Source organism: Dendrobates tinctorius, unplaced genomic scaffold, assembly GCF_039654945.1.
Source record: "Dendrobates tinctorius isolate UK_male_01 unplaced genomic scaffold, ASM3965494v1 ptg000120l, whole genome shotgun sequence".
Classification (NCBI taxonomy): Eukaryota; Metazoa; Chordata; class Amphibia; order Anura; family Dendrobatidae; genus Dendrobates; species Dendrobates tinctorius.
In genome coordinates this window covers 44,856,273-44,883,754 of record NW_027361788.1, presented here as the reverse complement: position 1 = coordinate 44,883,754, position 27,482 = coordinate 44,856,273, and the positions used below count along the sequence as shown (strand labels likewise).

Here is a 27,482-nt window from a genome sequence, read left to right as displayed (position 1 = left end):
CCGATAGTTTCAATTTTTTCAAAGTCCTCCGTTCCCGGATAGATGACGTCACTTCCAGACCGCGTGATGCTAACCACACCCCCTCCCCGTGCTGTGGTGACGTCACGCAGATGCGGATCACTCCCAAATGTTATTATGCGTCTTATTGTATGATGTGTTATTATATATCACGTGACCTGAAATATTACTACATACGTTATTATATTATCAATGACCCCATATTTTACTACGAGTTATATTATCAGGTGAGCTCATATTACTACATGTGCTATATTTTAAGGTAAGCTGATATTACTAGATGTGTTATTATATTGTCAGGTGACCTTATATATTACTACATGTGTTCTTATATTATCAGGTGACCTTATATATTACTACATGTGCTATATTTTAAGGTAAGCTGATATTACTACATGTGTTATTATATTGTCAGGTGACCTTATATATTACTACATGTGTTATTATATTGTCAGGTGACCTTATATATTACTACATGTGTTCTTATATTATCAGGTGACCTGATAATATTACGACACGTGTTATATTATTACGTGACCTCATATTACTACACGTGTTATTATATTATCGCATGTCATATATTACTACATGTGTTGTTATATTCTCTCGTGACCTCATATTACTACACGTTATCACATAATATCATATATTGCTACATGTTATATTATCACATGATCTCATACATTACTACATTTGTTATTAAATTATCAGATGATCTCAGATATTACTACATGTGTGATACTATCACGTGAACTCAGATATTAGATTATTACATGTATTAATATACTATTATCACAGATTATACAGTATTACATAGCTTATATATTGTTATATATCAAGTATTACACATATTTTCTGATATATTATGTACTATTATTTTATATCTTAAAATTGTTGTCTATTACTATCTTGTTATCATATACCAGACAGATTATCCCTTATATTATTATATGCACATCATAAGATCTCATGCATTGTTTGATCCAGGTTCATTTCCTATCTCATACTTTCTTATATACTGGTTATATAATTCCATATATTTTTACACCAGTGATCGCCCCTGTATATTTTTACAGCCAGTGTTCACCCCTGTGTATTATTACACCAGTGATTTCCCTTGTATATTATTACAACAATGATCACCCCCATGTATTATGACATACCTGTGATAGCCCCCTATGTTATTACACATCATTGATTGCCCCGTATATTTTTATACCAGTGTTCACCCCATGTATTATTACACACTAGTGATCACCCCACCCCCATATATAATTACACATCAGTATTCTCCCTTTTATATTATTACACCAGTGATCTTCCCCTTGTATTATTACACCATTGATCGCCCCATATATTATAACACTAGGGATCGCCCGTATATTATCACACCAATGATCTGCCCTGTGTATTATTACACATCAGTGATTGCCTCCATAAATTATTACACCAGTGATCACCCCCATATATTTTTACACATCAATTATCGGCCCCATATATTAATACACCAGTGATCGCCTCTGTATATTATTACACATCAGTAATCGCCTCCATAGATTATTACACATCAGTGATTGCCCAAATATATTATTACACCAGTGGCCTCCCCCATATATTACCTTAGTGTTCTCCCCTTTTTATTATTGCACATCAGTGATTGCCCATACATATTATTACACGTTAGTGATCTGCCCGTATATTATTACACCAGTGATCTCCCCTGTATATTATTACACATCAGTGATCTCCTCCAGTGTATTTTTACACACTACTGATCACTCCCATATATTATACTAGTGATCTCCCTGTGTATTATTACACATTAGTGATCACCCGTACAATACACCAGTGATCTCGCCCAGTGTATTTTTCCACACTAGTGATCACCCTTGTTTATTATTACACAAGCGATCTTCCCTGTGTATTATTACACATAAGTGATTGCCCCAGTATATTTTTACACCAGTGATCTCCTCGTGTATTCCTACACACCAGTGTATATATTACGCACCATTGACCGACCCCTATAATGTTACACAAGTGATTGCCCTTGAATATTATTACACACCAGTGATCGTCCCGTATATTATTACACATCAGTAATGGACGTGATATTGTCGAGGTAGCTATTTTGGGAGGGCTAAATTAACCCTTCACGGTTGAGCCAGTGATGTCCAAATTATTCCAGTGTTGCTAGCAACTCAAATGACCACACGGAGACGGGGTCTCTGTACGGGAGGATCGAGGCAGATCACCAAGACCCTTTATTTTAGTCACTTCTTTTATAATCTTTTGCTTAATTATGCAAGGTTCTCATCTACCAATAAAATCATTTCACTTTGTAAGCCAATAATATTGCAAGAAAACCGGAAACTACATAAATGTCCGTCATAGAAAGTAGTATAATGGCATATTCTTCAGAATTGTACACCCCCGCCTCCCTTATCTTTGCACTGATGGGAACAGTCTGTTTTCATGACAGCCCATGCCAATTACAAAAATGTATCTTACAGCAACAAAAACGGAGAAACGAAACCTTCAGAGAATGGATAAAACGAAGCTTCAACTCTGATTTTAGTATTAACCCTTCACAATATTACTACACCAGTGGTCGTTCCCATATATTATTTCACATCAGTGATTGCCCCGTATATTTTTACCCTAGTGATCGCTCCCGTATATTACCCCTGTGTAGTACACACCTGTGATCACCCCTCGTATATTATTACACCAGTGATCTCCCTTTTATATTATTACACATCAGTGATCGCCCCCGTATACTATTACACATCAGTGATTACCCCCGTATATTGTTAATCCAGTGATTGCCCCCGTTTATTACACATTAGTAATTGCCCCTGGATATTATTACACCAGTGATTTCCCCCGTGTATTATCGCATACCTGTGATCACCCCTATGTTATATTACACATCAGTGATTGCCCCCGTATATTTTTACACCAGTGTTCATCCCCGCTGCCATCCGTAGAGACTGTGAGCATATACAGTCATGGCCAAAAGTTTAGAGAATGACACACATATTATATTTTCACATGATCTGCTGGCCTCTGATTTTTATGTGTGTTTGTCAGATGTTTTTATCACATACAGAAATATAATTGCAATCATATTATGAGTAGCAAAAGGTTATATTGACAGTTAGAATGAGTTAATGCAGCAAGTCAATATTTGCAGTGTTGACCCTTCTTCTTCAGGACCTCAGCAATTCTCCCTGGCATGCTCTCAATCAACTTCTGGATCAAATCCTGACTGATAGCAGTCCATTCTTGCAAAATCAATGCTTTTATTTTGTCTGAATTTGAAGGTTTTGTTTGTCCACGCGTCTCTTGATTGACCACACGTTCTCAATGGGATTAAGATCTGGGGAGTTTCCAGGCCATGGTCCCAAAATCTCTATGTTTTGTTCCCTGAGCCATTTAGTTATCACCTTTGCTTTATGGCAAGGTGCTCCATCATGTTGAAAAAGGCATTGTTGATCGCCAAACTGCTCTTGGACGGTTGGGAGAAGTTGCTCTTGGAGGACATTCTGGCACCATTCTTTATTCATGGCTGTGTTTTTAGGCAAGACTGAGAGAGAGCCCATTCCCTTGGCTGAGAAGCAACCCCACACATGAATGGTTTCAGGATGCTTGACAGTTGCCATGAGACAAGACTGGTGGTAGCGCTCACCTGGTCTTCTCCGAATAAGCTGTTTTCCAGATGTCCCAAACAATCGAAAAGGGGATTCATCAGAGAAAATGACTTTACCCCAGTCCTCAGCAGTCCACTCCCTGTACCTCTTGCAGAATATCAGTCTGTCCATGATGTTTTTTCTGGAGAGAAGTGGCTTCTTTGCTGCCCTCCTTGAGACCAGGCCTTGCTCCAAGAGTCTCCGCCTCACAGTGGGTGCAGATGCACTCACACCTGCCTGCTGCCATTCCTGAGCAAGCTCTGCACTGCTGGTAGCCCGATCCCGCAGCTGAAACACTTTTAAGAGACGGTCCTGGCGCTTGCTGGTCTTTCTTGGGAGCCCTGGAGCCTTTTTGGCAACAAGGGAACCTCTCTCCTTGAAGTTCTTGATGATGCGATAGATTGTTGACTGAGGTGCAATCTTTCTAGCTGCGATACTCTTCCCTGTTAGGCCATTTTTGTGCAGTGCAATGATGACTGCACGTGTTTCTTTAGAGATAACCATGGTTAACAGAAGAGAAACAATGATGCCAAGCACCAGCCTCCTTTTAAAGTGTCCAGTGGTGTCATTCTTACTTAATCATGACAGATTGATCTCCAGCCCTGTCCTCATCAACACCCACACCTGTGTTAATGGAGCAATCACTGAAACAATGTTAGCTGGTCCTTTTAAGGCAGGGCTGCAATGATGTTGAAATGTGTTTTGGGGGATAAAGTTCATTTTCTAAGCAAATAATGACTTTGCAAGTAATTGCTGTTAAGCTGATCACTCTTTATAACATTCTGGAGTATATGCAAATTGCCATTAGAAAAAATGAAGCAGTAGACTTTGTAAAAATTAATATTTGTGTCATTCTCTAAACTTTTGGCCATGACTGTACGTGACGTGTGCCAGTTGATCCCTGCAGGACAAATTGCCAAACGCTCTGGGCTCATTTAGTTCTGCGCACGTGCCGCCTAATAGAGACCGAATGAGTGACCATGAATTGTTTCCTGACCCCCCGGTGTATGTTTACCGAGCCATGTTGGGCTCAGATGATGCTGCGGCCTGTACCCCTTCTGTTACATCAGCATATGGAGTGAGGAACCCGCAGTAGATATCAGAGACTACCCGCTGCTGCCAGGACCTGGACAGTTGTCGTCTATAGGACTTCTATCACGGAGTGACTGACCAGTGTGACACGACCCAACGATTGGTTGGTCACCAGGGAAACTATAACAACGGTGGGCCCTCCTGCACTCACCTGAGGATGTGCCCTGATCTCACTATCGTCCTCATACAGGTTCTTTCAGCCCGTTGCTGAGCAGGATACCTAATCCCTCACTTGCCCTGCTCCTATCCCTAAGTAGGGAACTGGCAGGTGACAGCACTCGTCCCACCTCTGCACTAGTACAACACACAGGGGGAAGTGACAGACACCAAAGGGACAAGGTAACAAAAATACAGCACTTAGCTTTCTGCTGCACCGCTGCAAAGCTCCACACCGCAGATATCAACAGCAACAGGACTCGTAACACCAAAACGTGGCCGGCACCAGAGAGCTGCTTCTGCTAGGCTGGTCTCCAGAAAGGACCTGTATCACCAACCAAGGTCGGACTGGCCCATCGGCGAACCAGAGGATACTCCGGTGGGCCCTGGCACCTGCTGGCATACAGGGCCAGCAGTTGCCTAGGGCCCCTGCTGCTCCAGGGGCCCCCAGCCAGTGGTGTGTCGCTAATAGCAGCACTGCACGCCGCTGCTATGGGGGCCCTGCCAGCTGAGCAGCAGCGGGTGACAGGATGCAGGAGCCCCTGTCCCCGCTGCTAAAGAGAAATGAATATTTACTGCTTCTCATGCCCACATGGGCGTGGGAAGCAGTGAATATCATTTCACTCTCAGTGTCCACTCCGCACTCCCCCAGGGGCCCCGCCCCCCAGCCGCTATGCGGCAGTGAGGGCCGGCGCCGCCCTCAATTGTAATGGGAAAGAGTGCGTCAGATGACATGCTCTCTCCCATCAGTCCGCTCTTCTTCTGACTCACAGCCGGTGCGCAATGACGTCACCATCGTGCACCTGCTGTGTGTCTGGCAGACAGGACAGCTTCTGACACTGAAGCCGGGATCAGCGTGGGAGGGAGGAGGAGAGGCGAGTATTGTGATTTGTTTTTTTGATATCTCTATCTAAATAGAAAAGACAGATAGCAGCACAAACTGGAGCAGACTTTGGGTGCAATAGTCCTGAGTAATGCGGTTGTCCAACGCAAACTATAAATGGAAAAAAACCAGGCAGCACTCTAGTTCCAGGAAAAATGTGAACTTTAATCCAGCGCCAAGTGGTGCAACGTTTCGACCTCACAGCACGGTCTTTGTCAGGCACAGTGTTACCATAAAATAGTGCACTTTTTAAACATATCTCTTCAATTTACCAATATACAAAAATTAGCATATATTAAAATCATAATCAAAGTGTATAAAAAATTACATTACAGTAAATATAAGAACCATCATAGTGTTTACATATATAAGGTGCATGTTAGAGAGCAAAATATATATCTAACCGTACCTACAATCATTTATACAGCTAGATTAGCAATGATTGAAAGATGTGAATTCCTATGTGATATTTAAAATGCAAAAACATTATAAATCACCTGGAACATTCAGACCCATGTTGTAGTTCCACCATAACAGCATTCTCAGAGCACAACTGAGCATGTCAGTAATCCGAGACTCCTGATTGGCCACGCGACAGTGATGTCAATGCACACGCTCACTAGGCACTTACACGCCCCACTCCACCATTACAAGTGCTGGCAACTATGCCCACACAGTATTTCATAAAAATAACAGCATTTGTTCACAAAAGAGATAAGTCTCAATACTTACATGGAATGGAGCACTTGTAGTGATCGTATTAAGTGATGAACTGGACACCCAAAACATTCATACCAATGGCTGTGCATAAGCCACAAGCACTACACCACATGCCCCCTAGAGGACAGAGGCGGGGTACCAGCACACAGCCAGCAATCACAGAGGGGATTAACCCCCCCCTGCGTCACTACTATGGTCCGTCCGGGCATTTCGGCGGACGCAAACAAAATGACGGATCCGCACAAAAACGGATCCAACGGATGGCCATCCATCAAGATCCGCCGGTAATGCAAATCAATGGGGAAAAAAAACGGATCCGCCAAAAAAAATGGCGGATCCGTTTTTTTTAAAAACGGCGGATTTTGACTGATGGTCAAAAACGGAAGTGTGAAACAGGCCTTATGCACAGCCATTGGTATGAATGTTTTGGGTGTCCAGTTCATCACTTAATACGATCACTACAAGTGCTCCATTCCATGTAAGTATTGAGACTTATCTCTTTTGTGAACAAATGCTGTTATTTTTATGAAATACTGTGTGGGCATAGTTGCCAGCACTTGTAATGGTGGAGTGGAGCGTGTAAGTGCCTAGTGAGCGTGTGCATTGACATCACTGTCGCGTGGCCAATCAGGAGTCTCGGATTACTGACATGCTCAGTTGTGCTCTGAGAATGCTGTTATGGTGGAACTACAACATGGGTCTGAGTGTTCCAGGTGATTTATAATGTTTTTGCATTTTAAATATCACATAGGAATTCACATCTTTTAATCATTGTTAATCTAGCTGTATCAATGATTGTAGGTACGGTTAGATATATATTTTTGTACCCTAACATACACTTTATATATGTAAACATTATGATGGTTCTCATATTTACTGTAATGTAATTTTTTATACACTTTGATTATGATTTTAATATATGCTAATTTTTGTATATTGGTAAATTGAAGAGATATGTTTAAAAAGTGCACTATTCTATGGTAACACTGTGCTTGACAAAGACAGTGCTGTGAGGTCGAAACGTTGCACCACTTGGCGCTGGATTAAAGTCCACATTTTTCCTTTAACTGGAGCGCTGCCTGATTTTTTTCTATTTATCTATCTCTATATCCATATCCATCTATAGCATTATACCCTATGAGGAGGCAGCATTATATTCTATGAGGGGGTGCATTATACCCTATGAGGGGGGCAGCATTATATTCTATGGAGGGATACATTATATTCTATGAGGGGCTATATTCTATGAGATGGCTGCATTATATTATGAGTGGGCTGCATTATACTATATGAGGGGGATGCTTTATATTCTATGAGGGAGGCTACCCCAACTCCTGCTACATAATTAAGATTTGTACTACCTTATATTATACCTGGATATCAGCATGTTTTACTGCGCAATTGGCGGTCTTGTATTTATTTCTATGTAGCTACATAGTGGGCCCCAAGAATGATTTTCTCTGGTGGGCTCAAGGTGTTCCAGTCCAACGCTGTCACCAACAGTCAGCTGATGCATCAGGTGACCTTTGAAAGGATGTGGGATTGGTCACCAGCAACATCAGCTGACACAGCAGCACTGCAGTAACACCAGCATGCCAGCTGGGAAAAACTGCATTTAACCCCGCTGGCCTGTAAGGAAAAAAGTTTTAATGTGAGAAACCAGATCTGTCACAGATCCAAAAATAGATAGTGACAACTTCACTGGACCAACCTCACGCTGGTCGTTGCTGGCGCCATCGTTTGCGGTGTGGTCCCTACTGCCTGAGGACCGCCTGATGGGATAAGTTACACCTTACTGAGCTATACTGTTGCCACATTACTTTAAATCAGTATATCCTGCTCATCTGAACTACCTGTCCCCCCCCCCATTAACCTTTTAAACTCCCTGCGAGAAGTGTACCTTTGTTAACCCTTGCTCTATCTCCTGGATGTCACTGCATCCCATAACCTGCTCACATATTATTGCACATCAGTGATCGCCCCGTATATTACACCAATGATCTCTCTCATTTGTTATTGCACATCAGTGATCTCCCCTGTATACTTTTACACCAGTGATCTCCTCCCATGTATTAATACACCAGTGCCCACCTTGGTGTATTATTACACATCAGTAATCTCCCCCCTGTATAGTATTACACCGGTGATCGTCCCCCTATATTATTCCACATCAGTGATCTACTGCAGTGTTTTATTACACACTACTGATCCCCAGTATATTATTACACCAGTGATCCCCCTGTGTATTACTACACATCAGTGATTGCCCCATATATTATTACACACCAGTGATCGTCCCCTTATAATTCACCAGTGATAGCCCCTGTGTATTATTATACCAGTGATCTTCCCTGTGTAATATTACACCAATGATCTCCCCCATGTATTATTACACCAGTGATCTTCCCTGTGTATTATTACACGAGTGATCACCCCATATATATTACACCAGTAATCGCCTGTATATTATTACACCAGTGATGTGCCCTGTATATTATTACACACCAGTGATCTGCCCTGTATATTATTACACACCAGTGAACACCCCGTATATTATTACACGAGTGATTGCCCCCTGTATACAGTGGGTACGGAAAGTATTCAGACCCCTTTACGTTTTTCACTCTTTGTTTCATTGCAGCCATTTGGTAAATTCAAAAAAGTTCAATTTTTTTCTCATTAATGTACACTCTGCACCCCATCTTGACTGAAAGCAGAAATGTAGAAATTTTTGCACATTTATTAAAAAAGAAAAACTGAAATATAACATAGTCATAAGTATTCAGACCCTTTGCTCAGATACTCATATGTAAGTCACACGCTGTCCATTTCTTTGTGATCCTCCTTGAGATGGTTCTACTCCTTCATTGGAGTCCAGCTGTGTATAATTAAACTGGACTTGATTTGTAAAGGCACACACCTGTCCATATAAGACCTCACAGTGCATGTCAGACCAAATGAGAATCATGAGGCCAAAGGAACTGGCCAAGGAGCTCAGAGACACAATTGTGGCAAGGCACAGATCTGACCAAGGCTACAAAAGAATTTCTGCAGTACTCAAGGTTCCTAAGAGCACAGTGGCCTCCATATTCCTTAAATGGAAGAACTTTGGGACCACCAGAAGTCTTCCTAAACCTGGCCGTCCAGCCAAACTGAGCAATCATGGGAGAAGAGCCTTGGTGAGAGAGGTAAAGAAGAACCCCAAGATCACTGTGGCTGAGCTCCACAAAAGCAGTGAGGAGATGGGAGAAAGTTCCACAAAGACAACTATCACTGCAGCCCTCCACCAGTCAGGCCTTTAAGGCAGAGTAGCCGGACGGAAACCCCTCCTCAGTGCCAGACATATGAAAGCCGACATAGAGTTTGCTAAAAAACACTTGAAGGACCCCCAGACTATGAGAAGTAAGATTCTCTGGTCTGATGAGACAAAGATGATGGTGATAATTCTAAGTGGTATGTGTGAAGAAAACCAGGTACTGCTCATCACCTGTCCAATACCATCCCAACAGTGAAACATGGTGGTGGCAGCATCATGCTATGGGGGTATTTTTTGGATGCAGGGACAGGACGACTGGTTGCAACTGAAGGAAACATGATGCGGCCAAGTACAGAGATATCCTGGATGAAAACCTCTGTAAGGGAGGGACGGGACTGTAGTCGTGACCTGAATTCCGGTGGCAGCTGTGTCCAGTCCTTCCCCCTACATGAAACAATACTATGCTCCTCGTCACACCTTAGAAAGCAACGGGATATAAAACGATAATATAAAATATTATTTCCAATAAACATATAATAATCAAAAAATCATGTATATCCCTGAAAGGCTGGATGGCAAACCATCTGGATAATATACATAAAAAAGCCAATTGGAATGGAAAAACAAGCTTAAAAAAGGCAGGAGAAATACAAAAGCACACAGATCTCTCTATATAAAAATGAATGCATGTATGTGTGTATCACCAACCAATCACGAAGCATCTTTCATTTCACCTGAGCTGTTCAAAAGAAGCTCAGCTCTGATTGGTTGCTATGATCAACAGTTTTCCTTGCAAACAATCACTAAGCATCTTTCATTTCACCAGAGCTGGTTAAAAGTAGCTGAGCTGTGATTGGTTGCTATGACCAACAGTTTTCTCACTGCATGACAACACCTCAGCTGACACTGACATGGTGGGAGAAATCTAGCATCCCCAGGAACATAAGTTCCCAGCCATTGTCTGCCCCCCAGACAGGAGCACAGAGCACATGACAAAAATGAATCCCCCCTCCCGAGGATCATTGGTATGCAAGTTAGGGCAAATCCACTCAGCGTTTTGGTACTGACCCCAGGCCTTTCGTAAAGGGATCTCCGGTATTGAAGGCAGGGCAAATCCATCCAGTGCTTTGATTCTGACCCCATGCCTCTCTTAAAGGGATCCTCGGTATGGAAGTCAGGGCTATTGCCTTCAAATGCTCTGGTACTGACCCCAGGCTCTCTTAAAGGGATCTCCTGTATGGAAGTTAGGGCAAATCCCTCAGCGCTCTGATTCTGACCCCAGGGTTCTATTAAAGGGATCATTGGTATGCAAGGCAGGACAAATCCATCCAGTGCTCTGGTTCTGATCCAAGGCTTTCTCAAAGGGATCCCCGGTATGGAAGTTAGGGAAAATCCACTCAGCACTCTGGTTCTGACCCAAGGCCCCTCTTAAAGGGATCCACGGTAAGGAGCTGAGGGCAAATCCAATCTGCACTTTGGTACTGACCCCAGTCCTCTCTTAAATTGATCCCCGGTAAGGATGTCAGGGCAATTGCCTTCAAATCATCTGGTACTGACCCCAGGATCTCTTAAAGGGATCTCCTGTACAGAAGTTAGGGCAAATCCCTCAGCGCTCTGATTCTGACCCCAGGGTTCTATTAAAGGGATCACTGGTATGCAAGTCAGGGTAAATCCACTCAGCGCTCTGGTTCTGATCCCAGGTTTTCTTAAAGGGATCTCTGGTATGGAAGTTAGAGTAAATCCCTCAGTGCTCTGATTTTCACCCCAGGGTTCTATTAAAGGGATCATTGGTATGGAAGTCAGGGCAAAACCACTCAGCGCTCTGGTTCTGATGCCAGGCCTCTCTTAGAGGGATCCCTGGTGTGGAAGTTAGGACCGTTCCACTCAGCGCTCTGGTTCTGACCCCAGGCTGACAGGATGATGTGGGATATTAGGGGTAGTAGTCCGGTGGCTCTGGCTGACGGGATGATGTGGGATATTAGGGGTAGTAGTCCGGTGGCTCTGGCTGACGGGATGATGTGCGATATTAGGGGTAGTAGTCCGGTGGCTCTGGTTGATGGGATGATGTGGGATATTAGGGGTAGTAGTCCGGTGGCTCTGGCTGACAGGATGATGTGGGATATTAGGGGTAGTAGTCCGGTGGCTCTGGCTGACGGGATGATGTGGGATATTAGGGGTAGTAGTCCGGTGGCTCTGGCTGACGGGATGATGTGGGATATTAGGGGTAGTAGTCCGGTGGCTCTGGCTGATGGGATGATGTGCGATATTAGGGGTAGTAGTCCGGTGGCTCTGATGGGATGATGTGGGATATTAGGGGTAGTAGTCCAGCGGCTGTGACGGGATGATGTGGGATATTAGTGGTAGTTGTCTGGTGGCTCTGGCTGATGGGATGATGTGGGATATTAGGGGTAGTAGTCCGGTGGCTCTGGTTGATGGGATGATGTGGGATATTAGGGGTAGTAGTCCGGTGGCTCTGGCTGACAGGATGATGTGGGATATTAGGGGTAGTAGTCCAGTGGCTCTGGCTGATGGGATGACGTGGGATATTAAGGGTAGTAGTCCGGTGGCTCTGGCTGATGGGATGATGTGCGATATTAGGGGTAGTAGTCCGGTGGCTCTGATGGGATGATGTGGAATATTAGGGGTAGTAGTCCAGCGGCTGTGACGGGATGATGTGGGATATTAGTGGTAGTTGTCTGTGGCTCTGGCTGATGGGATGATGTGCGATATTAGGGGTAGTAGTTCGGTGGCTCTGATGGGATGATGCGGGATATTAGGGGTAGTAGTCCAGCGGCTGTGACGGGATGATGTGGGATATTAGTGGTAGTTGTCTGGTGGCTCTGGCTGATGGGATGATGTGGGATATTAGGGATAGTAGTCCGGTGGCTCTGACTGGATGATGTGGGATATTAGGGGTAGTAGTCTGGTGGCTCTGGCTGACAGGATGATGTGGGATATTAGGGGTAGTAGTCCGGTGGCTCTGGCTGATGGGATGATGTGGGATATTAGGGGTAGTAGTCCGGTGGCTATTTAACGGGATGATGTGGGATATTAGTAGTCTGGTGGCTCTGGCTGATTCGACGATGTGGAATATTAGGGGTAGTAGTCCAGTAGCTCTGGCTGACGGGATAATGTGGGATATTATAGTGAATGTGGCTATGCAGAGTGGGCGGGGCTATACACTCAGAGATATATATATATATATATATCATTATAATTTGTTATAAATAACCGTAGTTAGTTACTATGCCCGGGCAGCACCGGGCTCTTCAGCTAGTGTGGCAAAAAAGTATACATATCGTAAAAAATGCATATATCGTATATATACATACACAGGGGTGAAACTAGCCTCTCTGCTGCCTGAGGCGAACAGCAAAATGACGCCCCCCCCCCGCACACAAAGTAAATTTTTATATCTATATTGTAAAACAGAGTACAATAGTGGACATTTTGATTTAGATAAATAGAAAAAAGGGTGTCCAAACACAAGGATGTCAGCGCCATCACACGCACATACAAGAGCAACACAGAAGTATCCAGAACAAGGGTCATAAATGGCAATAAAAGGCCTGGCACAGGGCCGGACTGGGACAAAAATGCAGCCCTGTCACACAAATCCCACCAGCCCACAAATTATAACACTCCTCACCCCGATCAGTGAATTTTTTGCTATACTTTGTTGTCTCCTCATCACTCTCTTAAAGGAGTTATTTGAAGAGCCACATGTGAATGGCGCCACAGTGCGTTTGATTGACCACAGCTCCATTTACATGGTGCTCTTCAAAGCTACGTTTCCCAGGATCATGGAGGTCCCAGCGGTCAGATCCACAACAAACAGAAAGTCATCCCCTATCCCCACATAATGCTCCATACAGTATTATGGGCCCCATATATTACTGCATACAGTATTATGGGCCCCATATAATGCTCCATACAGGATATTGGGCCCTATATATTACTTCATACAGCATAATGAGCCCCATATATTACTTCATACAGTATAATGGGCCCCATATATTACTTCATACAGTATAATGGGCACCATATATTACTTCATACAGCATAATGGGCCCCATATAATTCTTCTCACCATACCCCGCTGCTCTGGTCTCAGTGTATTCTGATCCTCCTCACTGCTTGGCACAGGGACATCATTAACTTTATGTATATAATCGTCCACTTGGACTGATAGTAATAGTTATTTGTTTGTACCCTGTTGTCTGGGGCTGGCCCACTTAATGGGGGTGCTCAGGGCATATGATTATACACCAGTAAAAAGTATGAACGGCTCAATGTGACCAGTGCCACCTAGTTTCCTACCTCTCTTATTCTACCGGTACTGTGGGCACACTGACTGGTACTGAGGAAAATAAAGAAAGAACAGAGAGAGAAAGAAAGAGAAAGAAGAGAGAGAGAAAGAAAGAGGGGAAAGAGAAAGAAAGAGGGGAAAGAAAGAACAGAGAGAAAGAGGGGACAGAAAAAAAAGAACAGAGAGAGAAAAAAGAAAGACAGGAAAGAAAGAAAGAAAGAACAGAGAGGGAGAGAGAAAGAAAGAGGGGAAAGAAAGAACAGAGAGAAAGAAAAAGAAAGAGGGGAAAGAAAGAACAGAGAAAGAAAGAGGGGAAAGAAAAAAAGAACAGAGAGAGAAAAAAGAAAGAGGAAAGAAAGAAAGAACAGAGAGGGAGAGAGAAAGAGGGGAAAGAAAGAACAGAGAGAAAGAGAGAGGAAAGAAACAACAGAGAGAGAAAGGGGAAAGAAAGAAAGAACAGAGAGAGAAAGAGGGGACAGAAAAAAAGAACAGAGAGAGAAAAAAGAAAGAGGAAAGAAAGAAAGAACAGAGAGGGAGAGAGAAAGAGGGGAAAGAAAGAACAGAGAGAAAGAGAGAGGAAAGAAACAACAGAGAGAGAAAGGGGAAAGAAAGAAAGAACAGAGAGAGAAAGAGGGGACAGAAAAAAAGAACAGAGAGAAAAAAGAAAGAGGGGGAAAGAAAAAACAGAGGGAGAGAGAAAGAAAGAGGGGAAAGAAAGAGCAGAGAAAGAAAGAACAGAGAGAAAGAAAGGGAGAACAGAGAGAAAGATTAGAGAAAGAAAAAGATTGCAGAGAGAAAGAGAGGAAAGAAAGAAACAACAGAGAGAGAAAGGGGAAAGAACAGAGAGAAAGAGGGGACAGAAAAAAAGAACAGAGAAAAAAGAAACGAACAGAGGGAGAGAGAAAGAAAGAGGGGAAAGAAAGAAAGAACAGAGTGAAATAAAGAACAGAGAAAGAGGAGAAAGAAAAAAAAAGAAATAGTGGACAGAAAAAAAGAACAGAGAGAGAGAGCAGAGAGAGAGAAAGAGGGGAAATAAATAAAAAAAAAAGAAAGAAAGAGGGGAAGAGAACAGAGAGAGAGAAAGAAATAGATGAAAGAAAGAACAGAGAAAGAGAAAGAAAGATGGGAAAGAAAGAGAACAGAGAGAAAAAGAACAGAGAGGAAAGAAAGAGAAGCGAGAGAGCGAAAGAAAGACTGAGGGGAAAGAAAGAACAGAGAGAGAGAACGAAAGAACAGAGAGAGAGAGAACAGAGAGAGAAAGAAAAAGCAGAGAGAGAAAGAAAGAAAGAAAGAGGGGAAAGAAAGAACAGAGAGAGAAAGATAAAGGAAGAGGGGAAATAACAGAGAGAAAGGAGAGAGAAAGAGAGGAAAGAAAGAACAGAGAGAGAAAGAAAGATTCTTTAAAGATACTATAGCAGCCCAGCTCCCATTGTAGTGCCCACCTGAGCCTCCCAATGCAGGACATATCATGATCTGCTCACATGGCCGGCATCCCCGAGTCCAAGGCAATCCCGCTGTCCACGCTGTCGGAGGACATGGTGATGTATCTGAAGCATTCTCTGAAGTGCCTCCATGGTTCCGTCACAATTCCCTCCCGAAATTACCTCATTTCTGGTCAGCTTCTAGCACATCACTTCCGGTGGAACGTCATGTGCAAACTTTAAAGTGCTCCTCGGGGCTCCGCCGTGTACTCCTGTGTCCGCGGGAAAAGTAAGCTCCCAGCCGGGGCAGACTCTCTCAAAATCGGGACTGTCCCGCTGGGAGGTATGGATGCTCCCCACCATACACCTTGTACACGTATGGCTCCGCACACCTCATACACATACAGTTCCGCTTTTTATGCCTCGCACACACATGGCTCCACTCCGTAAACCTCGTACACATGCTGTTCTGCTCCGTACACCTTTTACACACGTGGCCACGCTCTGTACACCTTGTACACACATGGCTCCACTCCGTAAACCTTGTACACATGCGGCTTTGCTCCATACACCTCGTACACACGCGGTTCGACTCCATACACACGTGGCTCCACTCCGTACACACATGGCTCTACTCCGCTCCGTACACACACAGCTCTGCTCCGTACACTTCGTACACACAGGGCTCCGTTTTGTAAGCCCCATACACACACAGCTCTCTCCGTACAACCCTTACACACGTGGCTTCGCTCCGTACACCATGTACACATGCGACTCCGCTCCGTACACCCCGTACACACGCGGCTCCGCTCCATACACCCCATACACACGCTGTTCCGCTCCGTACACCTCACACACGTGGTTCTGCTCCGTACACCTCGCACACACACTGCTCCGCTCCATACACCTCACACACACATGGCTCTGCTCCGTACACCTCGTACACATGCGGCTCTGCTCCTTACACCTCGCGCACACACACAGCTCCGCTCCATAACTCGTACACACACGGCTCTGCTCTGTGCACCTCCTACACACACAGCTCTGCTACATCCACCCTGTAAACCCCTCCTGACCCCACACACAACCAGCACAGCAGAGTCTTGCTTACACTGAGGTCCCTGATCATGTGACCTTGACTCCTCCCCTCCTGTGACCTCATCACAGGTCCTGTCACTGTGGCAGAGAATAGAACATAGCGGCAGGGATGGAGATGATCGGTAGACTGAGGGCTGATGCACACAGGCCCTGTGATGAGGTCAGAGGAGGGGAGGAGTCAGGGGTCACATGATCAGGGGGCCCTGACTCCTTCCCTCCTGTGACCTCATCAATTACAAGCCTTTGCACGCTCCTAGCAGCACCAGCGTGCAGGCTAAATTGTAGGTGCTGCTGGTAGCAGAGCCTCATTATAGGTGCGGCCCTGTATATACATGTAGATCCATGAATCACACATGCATAAAAACACAAAAACAGCAAATATAAAATAACCGCCAATAAATATGAATATAGAAAGCTCAATATAACGCCACAATATATAAATAAATACATCCTATAGTGGAATACATAAATGAATACATGAGCAGTATATATTAATAATACCATAATAAATTAATCTGCCAGGTGAACACTTATAATATAGCCTAAAAATTAATAATGTATACAATGTATGCATATATTTTAAATTCAATTTAGTATGGTAAAAAATAATGAAAAGTAAAGAAAGCCCATTATAAATAATAACCTATAACAGGGTCACAGCATAACACACAAAGGCGCTGGACCACATATAGTTAATAATACACAGGGTACAAATGGCTAAGTATACCTGGAGGAAATGGCGAAGTGGAGAAAACCGCGCCCCAACGCGCGTTTCAGATTGAAATTCTTTGTGCAGTACCCGCCCGGACCGGACAGTACTAGACTGCTTCCCAGTTCCTCCCAGGCCTGACCTCACTATAATGGCATTTCCTTCAGCCTGTTTCGCCCCAAACATAAATTCATCAATCACTACGTTTGGTGGCCCCCGTGAAGCATCCGGCCCGTCTGTACCGACCTCATCGAAGCTCCAACTCCTTTCATCTCTTTAGTCCAGCCAACTTCTGCCCTAAAAGCATTGGCCAAGGTGGTAAGATGCCACATCTTCCATTTCCTGTTCTGACCCACTGCTAAGGCATGCAGTGGCCGTGGGTAATGTGGGCAATAATGACTTAACGTTACGTGACTACCGAGCTGTGTGGGCCTACAGCCCATGTGGACACCTTAACTCTCAGCAGCCCCTCCTACAATTAACCCTCTTAGAACCTCTTATCAGGCCCCACTAGTATACCCCCATCTAGTGGCCCACAACATAATTACAACTACCTGGTTTAATGGGGAAACTATACACTAAGAGTGCCCTCCTCAAATATCCCAAGGAGGATGCACTAGCTTTCCCTGACTGTACATATACAAAGAACACATAATATGTAAGCAATATTATAATACAAGAATACTAGGCAATATATACAGTTTTCTATACAATGGTAACACATTCAAGTGGCAATACCATAAGCAATGAGCGGTAATACATAGTTATACATGTAGAAGTACCGTAAGCAATTATCATAAAACACATCTGTAAACATGAAGAACCGGAAGACAATCAGAGGGAAGGGAAGCATGAAAGACAATATATATTTAACCCCTTACACCACTTCCAGAGTGTACAATATTATAGAAAAGTGCCTCACATAGAGTAAATGATCCCTTCAAAGAAAGACTGTTAACCAATAGAAACAAACGAAGGTATATTGATCCCAATATATGCAATTTTATTGAGTGAGTATAACAAATACAATGTGACAAATATCAACAATAAATAACCTACATGGATATTAGGGGATGAATGCTAGGTAATAATACCTGTAAGGAAGGGCTAGCTACAGATCATGAAAAATCATGACAGACGTTAGGGCCACACAAACAGCAGTATATCATACATAAAAATAGAAAAAAATAAAAATAGAAAATTCTAGAATCATTATATGTGTGATTACTATTTAGCTGCATACAGGAATGAGCATGACAAGTAACTACATGTAAAACCCATTATTAGAATCACAATATAGTTTATGCCCACTAGTATATGCCAACTGAAATACTCTGCTCCAATATGATGCTATGTTAGTATATATCTATCTTCTAATGGTATCCTATGTCAAATGTTCCATATCAAATTCATTGTAAATTACCTGCAGTCTCTTCCAGGACTGACTTCAGAACAACTCTGTGGCCATTCTTGACTGGCCCAGCCAGAGCCCTGACCTAAACCCAATTGAGCATCTCTGGAGACCTGAAAATGACTGTCCACCAACGTTCACCATCCAACCTGACGGAACTGGAGAGGATCCGCAAGGAAGAATGGCAGAGGATCCCCAAATCCAGGTGTGAATAACGTTGCATCATTCCCAAGAAGACTCATGGCTGTACTAGCTCAAAAGGGTGCTTCTACTCAATACTGAGCAAAGGGGCTGAATACTTATGACCATGTGATATTTCAGTTTTTCTTTTATAATAAATTTGGAAAAATTTCTACATTTCTGTTTTCAGAAATTTCAGGCAAGATGGGGTGCAGAGTGTACATTAATGAGAAAAAAAACTTTTTGGAATTTACCAAATGGCTGCAATGAAACAAAGAGTGAAAAATTTAAGGGGGTCTGAATACCAGGGCTGTGGAGTCGGTAAGCCAAACCTGCGACTCCGACTCCGACTCCTCAATTTCCCTTACACCGACTCCGACTCCAACTCCGACTCCGACTCCACGACTCCGACTCCGACTCCCACACATATTGCTTATATTTAAGTGAAAAATTTATTGTAGTACAATGTGAACCTCAGACATTTAATCATTTTTATGATCCAATAATCAAGATATTTAGATAGAACAGAATATATATTGGTGTACTACCCGGTTTTCATTCTTTTTGGTACAGATACGATATGGATAGACAGATATGGATAAATGGATAGATAGAGCAGATTTCTAATCTGCTTTTGCTATTGAGTAACATTATCTATGAGCTCAAAAACCTTTCAGGTGATGCAGTTTTTTAAAAAGATGATCAACTTTTGCAGCTGAAAAACGTATCCTCAAAAAACACAGGAAAAACGCTGTGTGTGAATGTAGCCTTAGATCAGGAATATAACAGCCATTTATAGGACATTTCATAACTTTCCCAAACTCCTATGAAAAAATATTCAGCACATCCTGCATTGAATTACTGTACCCAATTTATTATATATTTTAGGAGTCGGAGTCGGTCCATTTTATACCGACTCCAACTCCGACTCCGACTCCACCAAAATGAGCACCGACTCCGACTCCGACTCCACGACTCCGACTCCGACTCCACAGCCCTGCTGAATACTTTCCGTACAGGCTGTATAATTACACACCAGTGATTTCCCAGTATATTATTACACACCAGTGATCATCCCCTATATAATTACACCACTGATACCACATGTGACGAACGGGGGTCCCGCTGCCACCAAAACGCGACGGACAGCGGACCCTGTGTCACCAATATGTCACAATCCCACCACTGACACAGGTGTATCAGCGGACGGAGGGACGCGACACACTGCCGGCACACGGCTATCACAGGCACAGTGGGGGCTTATCTTAGTTATCCCACCACTGGCATCATGTGACAAAAATGCAGCAAGCTAACCTTGCTCTAACAATTTACCGCAGGGGGGTTATTTTGGATGCCCCACCACTGCTAACAACCTTCTAAGAACTGCGGGGATTTATGTATATCCCACTTTCTCAGTTCCATGCTGCCACCATCCACGCTTTTCTTAATCCACAGAGTTAAATTAAGAGAGTCCGTGACAAACCCTTGAAATCAGTAGCGATTATCTAAAAGAGGCGTATAGTTTCTTAGAGAGCATGGAGACAAACTAATAGATTTTATCATTTATTCCCAAAAGGGCAGTAATTATACAGATAAAAGTTGCTATAAAGTTGAGATATTAAATATGTACAGATACAAGTATAAAACAAAAATGGATGAAAACAGAAAGTACACTCACGGTTGCTTATGACACTTTAGGCATCCCATGTGGCTGGGGGGAGGGACGCTTAACCAAACGTCCCCACTTATCGGCACGTCTCTCTGGCATGAGGACCTCGGCTGCACTCAGTTCATTGTCCCCTCGCATCCCTTATGGTCTAGGCTGTGTGACCTCAGCAAAGGGGACCGGCTGGGGAGGTTCCACCCCCCCTTCCTCTAAGTTATGATTTGGCTACAAAACTTAGAATAACTATATCTAAACGAGAAAAGCCCGTACCAACACACATAGGGCATCATCGTTTGTGATTTACCGAATAGAATCCGAAGACACCAAGCATGCTATACTTAGGACCCTCCATTTGGGAGCAATCCATTTATCAGTTTCTGGAGAGGTTATAACTGTGAAAATTAGGAATTAATAAGCTGGCTTCGTGCCCTTCGCAGAAATGTGGGTTTTATATCTCTGCTGCGTATGGTTTTTGCGGTATGACTTGTTTTAATACTTCCCATAGTTGCATTCAAACCTCGTGGTTTTAGACAAAGGAATATTCTTTTTCACTCAGCTTAATTAACATCCCTTGCAGGGGGAGGGGAGGGGGACTTTGACAGGAAATGTCCGGCATCATGCTTCAGATGCAAGCAGGGAGCTGATAAGACTTGGGGGGAAGGGGCTGCTGCAAGCTGACAGTGTACAATGTAACTCAGCTGCTGGAAAGGGGAGAGTTCTAGAAATATCATACTTTACTTCAACATACAGATCTCAGACATTTTACATTACACCACATATATTATTACACATCAGTGATCGTCCCCTATATAATTACACCACTGATGCCACATATATTATTACACATCAGTGATCATCCCCGTATATTATTATATCAGTGTTCTCCCCTTATAGTATTACACATCAGTGATTGTCCCCTTATGTTATTACAGTGGTCACCCCCTTATAGTAATTCACCAGTGATAGCCCCTGTGTATTATTACACCAGTGATCTCCCCATGTATTACACCAGTGATCACCCCGTATTTTATTGCACAACATTGGCCGACCCTTATATTATTACACAAATTATTGCCCCTTTATATTATTACACACCAGTGATCACCCCATATATTATTACACATCAGAAATCAACCTCATATTATTACACCAGTGATGGTCCCGTATATTATTACACAACAGTGATCTCCTCCAGTGTATTGTTATACACTATTGATCCCTCCCATATATCATTATACTAGTGATCTCCCTGTGTATTATCACACACCAGTGATCTCGCCCAGTGTATTATTACACACTACACAAACCAAGAAAAAGACCATTGCATAAAAGCCCGTGTACATCCATGAAAATTGAAACATCTTTATTATCACAAAAAAGCACAAGCAAAGTTAAAACCAAGTAAAATTACAATATCGACACCCAGGGGCGCACCTACCATGAGGCAAGTTGAGCACTTTGCCTCAGGCGGCGGTGCGTCCCTGAAGAGAGGGTGGCAGAGCTGCACACCACATATATTGCTGTTCTGTGTGCACAGGACCTGTGATGAGGTCACAGGAGGGGAGGAGTCAGGGGTCACATGATCAGGTGCGTCAGTGTATGCAGGACTCTGCTGTGCTGGTTGTCATGGTGTTGGTTAAGGGGATGTTTATGTGTGGGGTCAGGAGGGGTTTACAAGGTGGATGTAGCAGAGCCATGCGTGTACGAGGTGTATGTAGTGGAGCCGTGTGTGTACGGAGCAGAGCCGCGTGCGTACGGGGTGTGCGGAGCGGAGCCGCGTGTGTACAAGGTGTACGGAGCAGAGTCATGTTTGTACTTGGTGTGCGGAGCGGAGCCGTGTGTGTACGAGGTGTACGGAGCAGAGGCCTTTGTGTGCGGAGCTGTGTGTGTACGGGGTGTATGGAGCAGAGCCATGTGTGTACGGGGTGTACGAAATGGAGCCCTGTGTGTACGAAGTGTATGGAGCTGAGCCGTGTGTGTACGGGGTGTACAGAGCAGAGCCACATGTGTATGGAGCAGAGCCGCAAGTGTACGAGGTGTACGGAGTGGAGCCGCGTGTGTACGAGGTGTACAGAACGGAGCCATGTCTGTACGAGGCATGCAAAGCTGAGTTGTTCGTGTATGAGGCGTATGGAGCGGAGCCATGTGTGTACGAGGTGTACGGAGCAGAGCCACATGAGTATGAGGAGTTCGGAGCGGAGCCACGTGTGTTCGAAGTTACAGAGCGGAGCAGCGTGTGAACGAGGTGTATGGAGCAGAGCCGCATGTGTACAAGGTTTACGGAGTGGAGCCATGTGTGTACGAGGTGTACAGAGCGTGGCCGCATGTGTACAAGGTGTATGGAGCAGAGCCACATGTGTACAAGGCTCATGGAGTGAAGCCATGTGTGTACTGAGTGGAGCCGTGTGTGTGTGAGGTGTACAGAGTGGAGCCGTGTGTGTACAAGGCATACAAAGCGGAGCCGTGCATGTACGAAGTGTATGGTGTTATGAACGGGTCACCGAGGAGGATAACAGTTCCAGGCCAAGCCACAGAAAACCAGAGAGGTTGGAAACTAAGCGGATTGCAGACCCCTGATCCTATCCACACAACTAGCTGTAGCCGTGGAGCGTATCTACGATGCCCTAGACACCTCGGCACGGCCGGAGAACTAACTCAGCCTACAGCAAGAAAGGTGAAATCTAAACTGCCCCGGAGCAGACCCCAAAGGAATAGACAGCCCCCAAACATATATTGTCGGTGATACAAGATGAAAACACATACGCAGGCAGGAAAATAGACTGAGCAAATGATGGGGCCCAAACTGACTAGACTGGACAGGAAAGGAAAGACACTGTCTGCAATCACGCAAAAAACCCTGAAAAATCTATCACGTCTGATGCACAAAAAACACTGAAGTTGCATGAGTTCGCCCCCACTATATCAGCACTCTGGTATATACTGAAAGCAAGGCAAAAAGAGACCAATGTAACAGGGGACAAAACAAATTGACACAAGCAGCAACATAAGGGCGATGATCCAGCACAGCCCCAGCTGGAGCAAGCTGACCCGCACAAAGCAGAGATAGACAAAACCAGATCAAATGCAAAAAGATTAGCAAATAAGCCACTTTGAACCATGCAGGAACAGAGCAGGAGACATCAGACCTCAGAAGGCACAGGAAGAAAATCACCAGTAGGGATTGAAGGAAGTCAGCTGTCTTAAATACACCAGTCAGAAACCCCAGCTCTCCACTCGTCATCATCATTATCAGGTGGCAAGCCTCTGTCAATCTGACCAGCTCCATTACCTTCAGTAACTACCAGAGGGATCCCAGAAAGAGAATTCACAACAGTACCCCCCCCTTTAGGAGGGGTCAACAAACCCTCTTCCACGCCACCAGGTCGGTCACGATGGGTCCGATGAAAAGCACGAACCAATCTTTCGGCATGAATGTCAGAAGCAGAGACCCAAGAATTATCTTCCTGGCCATAACCCTTCCACATGACCAAGTACTGGAGTCTCCGTCTAGCCAAACGAGAATCCAATATCTTCTTTACCTCACACTCCAAATTACTTTTAACCAATACAGGGTCAGGAGGCGCCGCTATGGGAACTACTGGCTCCACAAACCTCTTCAACAAAGATTTATGAAAAACGTTATGAATCTTAAACGTAACTGGAAGAGCCAAACGGAAAGAAACGAGGTTAAGGATTTCCAAAATCTTATAAGGTCCAATGAATCTTGGCTTGAATTTTGGAGACGCAAACCTTCATAGGAATATTTTTTGAAGACAACCAAACCATATCACCCACTTTAAACCGGGGATCAATGGTCCTATGCCGGTTGGAAAACCGTTGGGCCTTTTCCTGAGAGTGGGACAACTTATCCACTACTTGTCCAACAAGACAGATGAAGTTATGCCATAAAAATATATAGCCTTTATTAATGCATTTTACCAAAAACATATAAAAACCACTTAAAAAGAGCTACAAGTCCATAAGGCCTTACAAGGAAATACAAATATAGACTGCCACACGGCAAACACCAAAAGAGAGCAAACAAGTCATAAATATAGACTCCTATAACAGTACAATGACTGGAAAATTATATATATGTAGATTGCGCCAAATAGTGTATATTCAAAAAACACTGCAAGAGTAACATAAGTATGTGAAAAATTCTATAAAGAGTAAGTATAGTAGCTAGTCAGTTACTGGTGTCGAAAGTGTATATATAATATATTATACCCTAAGTAGGGAAATATCCCATATGGTTAGCGGTGCCAGTTGTGTTAGATGTTTAACCTATTAAAGCATAGTCAGCAATGGCTTAAAATACTGAAAGATACAGCATGCGTATAAGTCATTGACATATAGGCCCTCAGAGTAAAAAGCCAGCGCACAGTATATATGTCTTAACAAGAATGTAATAGTGCGCAAGCAGTGATCCAAAATATAATCTGTAGTGAGAAAAAGAACTCCATATGAGAGAAACTGCCAGCTGACTATGATGTAATTATATACCGCCAGACTATGACCAGGTCATGTCCGCTACCCATAAAGTGCAGAGTGCATACAAAACAAATACAACCTTGTAAGGCGCAGGTCCCCGACGCATGTTTTGCTCTAGCTTCGTCCCAGGGGGATGAGTAATGCGGCTGCTATTCCTATGTGTCCTTAAATACCCCTAAAATTATGAATAATCACCTCACCACCAATAATGGCACGCCGAAACACTTTAAGGTATTAGATGAATGTAATCCAAAGCTATTGAAAGTAATAGGTATTGAGAAGATCTATATGGATCAGAAAGGTGGCAACATAAGAAAAATACTGGCACAGGTACAGGCACAATGGATATACAGAATAGATTCGATACAACCTAGAGGCCTTAATGAGGTTTTGAGCTTTGCCCCCTTCCTTTAATGTGGTTTTTAGTCTGTTTTTAGAATTTTAATATGTAGTTCATTTTTCAGATTCCATTATTGGTGGTAGTTTGGGCTACATGGGAAAGCTGGAGTGGTGATGGTCTGGGCATCGAGGATGGACCTATGGATGGATATTCTAGAATTCTGCACCGGCTGGAGAAAAGATGAAGCATTTGAAGGACTAAAATATGTTGGGACTTATGTAGTCCTTTCTATTAAGCCTCCCAGGATGGTCTCTACTATGCTGACATATTCTTTTGTGATTATTTATTTAGATTAGTATAATTGCATTAAGATATTTCTCTTGTGTAATACTGTTGGTACACTATTTACTTTGATGTATAGCTGCATATATGTTTCTTGTGGGTATCATCCTTGTTGCCTTTATATTATGTAGAAGAAGCCAGCTATGAAATGACATATAATGTATGGGGTAGTTTACGTATATATACATACATATCTCTTTTTCATGTAGTACTATAATCTGTGTCTGTTATGATGTCCGATTAACAATTATGGACTAGGCAGTATATTTTGTATGTATAGCTTTTCCATATAGAATATTGCGCTGTATCATTTGACTGGAGTTTTACTATATATTGTATATTATATTTGGCATTACACTCTTTCATGTTATTGTGTTCAGCGCAGTACACACTGGTATGCCTTTTTCAGCCACTGCTGTGGGGTAGTGTTACGCCACGGGTGACGGGGGCAAGAGTGGACCCACTGGACCGTAATGCCGAACCCTCCCCGTGCGAGCTCGCCAGGTGGAACCAACCCCTATACAGGAACTGTTAGGGAGCAGGCACAGGGAGTTCAAGCGCCACGGCAGCCAGGACCAGGGGGTCGGCTCAAGAAGATGGCCGGATGATGCAGAGCAGCCGAGGATCCGGAGAGGGGTCCGGGATAACCAGAGTCCGGTGGGAGGAGCTAGTAGAGAGCAGGATGGTGGAGGGAAGCGGGAGGCCTGAAGGAGACGGGGCTGGAGCAGGAGCTGAAAAGTAAAGAACAAACAGCGGGTTAGCAGGGAACAATGACGGGAAACAACGGGGACCAGAGGGTAGCGAGCGGGAGCAAGCGAGGCTAGTGGTAGCGAGCAGGGCCTGGACACAAGAACTAACTCAATAGTCAGGCACCTCCACTGAAGGAGGGCGGCCTGAAATAACTGGTGGATGCCTCTGATAGGTCAGAGGGGCTTCCGGGTCAGGTCGCACCAGAAGGCACAAGAGCTGCAGGGACAAGCGGCCTGGCCCTCCGGCGCATGCGCAGAGGCACAGTGCCTGCTGGAAAGCAGGAGGACAGGAGGCGCGCTCCGGAGCGGACAGCATGGCGTACCCTGAGCGAATGGGGGTGCGTGGAGAGCCCCCAACAGAGGAACCCGGACCGGTGGCGGTGAGTATAGGACCGGGGGCGGGACCAGCAGAGGGGCCAGGGGCAGCGCTAACAGTTAGCGTCCGTCCGGTTTGCCTTTGCGGCTCCTCTGTCCTAACACGTCGGATGGGGGTGTGGCTAGGCGGCCGGTGGCGTGATCACGCAGTGTAGTGAGTTGCTATGGGGTCGCGACGCCTGGGGCAGCTATCTGCTCCTTCCCTGTCTTGACGTGTCAGATGGGGGAGTAGCAGAGTCGTGGGCGGGAGCGCTCTATGGCGGCATCACACGCCGGACACTGCACACTTGTGAGGTGATTATTCATAATTTTAGGGGTTTTTAAGGACACATAGGAATAGCAGCCGCATTACTCACCCCCCTGGGACGAAGCTAGAGCGAAACACACGTTGGGGACCTGCGCCTTACAAGGTTGTATTTGCTTTGTATGCACTCTGCACTTTATGGGTAGCTGACTGTTACGGCGGCGGAACACTCTTAAAAAAAATATAAATAAGCTTGTTCGCCACCCGGGGTCCACCGTGCGGCAGGTGTAATAACCGCTGCTGAAAAAGCAGAGCACCAGGACGGTA

General features: G+C 44.2%; 1 protein-coding gene and 1 long non-coding RNA gene across 6 annotated transcripts in view; one reads left to right on the top strand and one right to left on the bottom strand.

Moving 5' to 3' along the window:
• The window catches only part of HDAC6 (histone deacetylase 6), a 35,835-nt gene extending 29,459 nt beyond the window's left edge, over nt 1-6,376 (bottom strand). For all 4 annotated transcript variants that reach the window (XM_073541319.1, XM_073541322.1, XM_073541323.1 and 1 more), the window contains exon 1: nt 6,339-6,376. In XM_073541319.1, coding sequence (XP_073397420.1) covers nt 6,339-6,347 — 9 coding nt within the window. In that variant the 5' untranslated portion in view covers nt 6,348-6,376. The remainder of the gene's footprint in view (nt 1-6,338) is intronic.
• LOC141046714 (uncharacterized) lies at nt 124-26,147 on the top strand. Of its 2 annotated transcripts, XR_012219634.1 has the most exons (4): nt 124-245; nt 359-395; nt 18,784-18,970; nt 25,570-26,147. It is a non-coding gene; the product is annotated as an uncharacterized lncRNA (long non-coding RNA). The 2 variants fall into 2 exon arrangements; XR_012219635.1 differs by lacking the exon at nt 359-395 and having other exon boundaries at nt 142-245.
• Nucleotides 26,148-27,482: the final 1,335 nt, after the last annotated feature.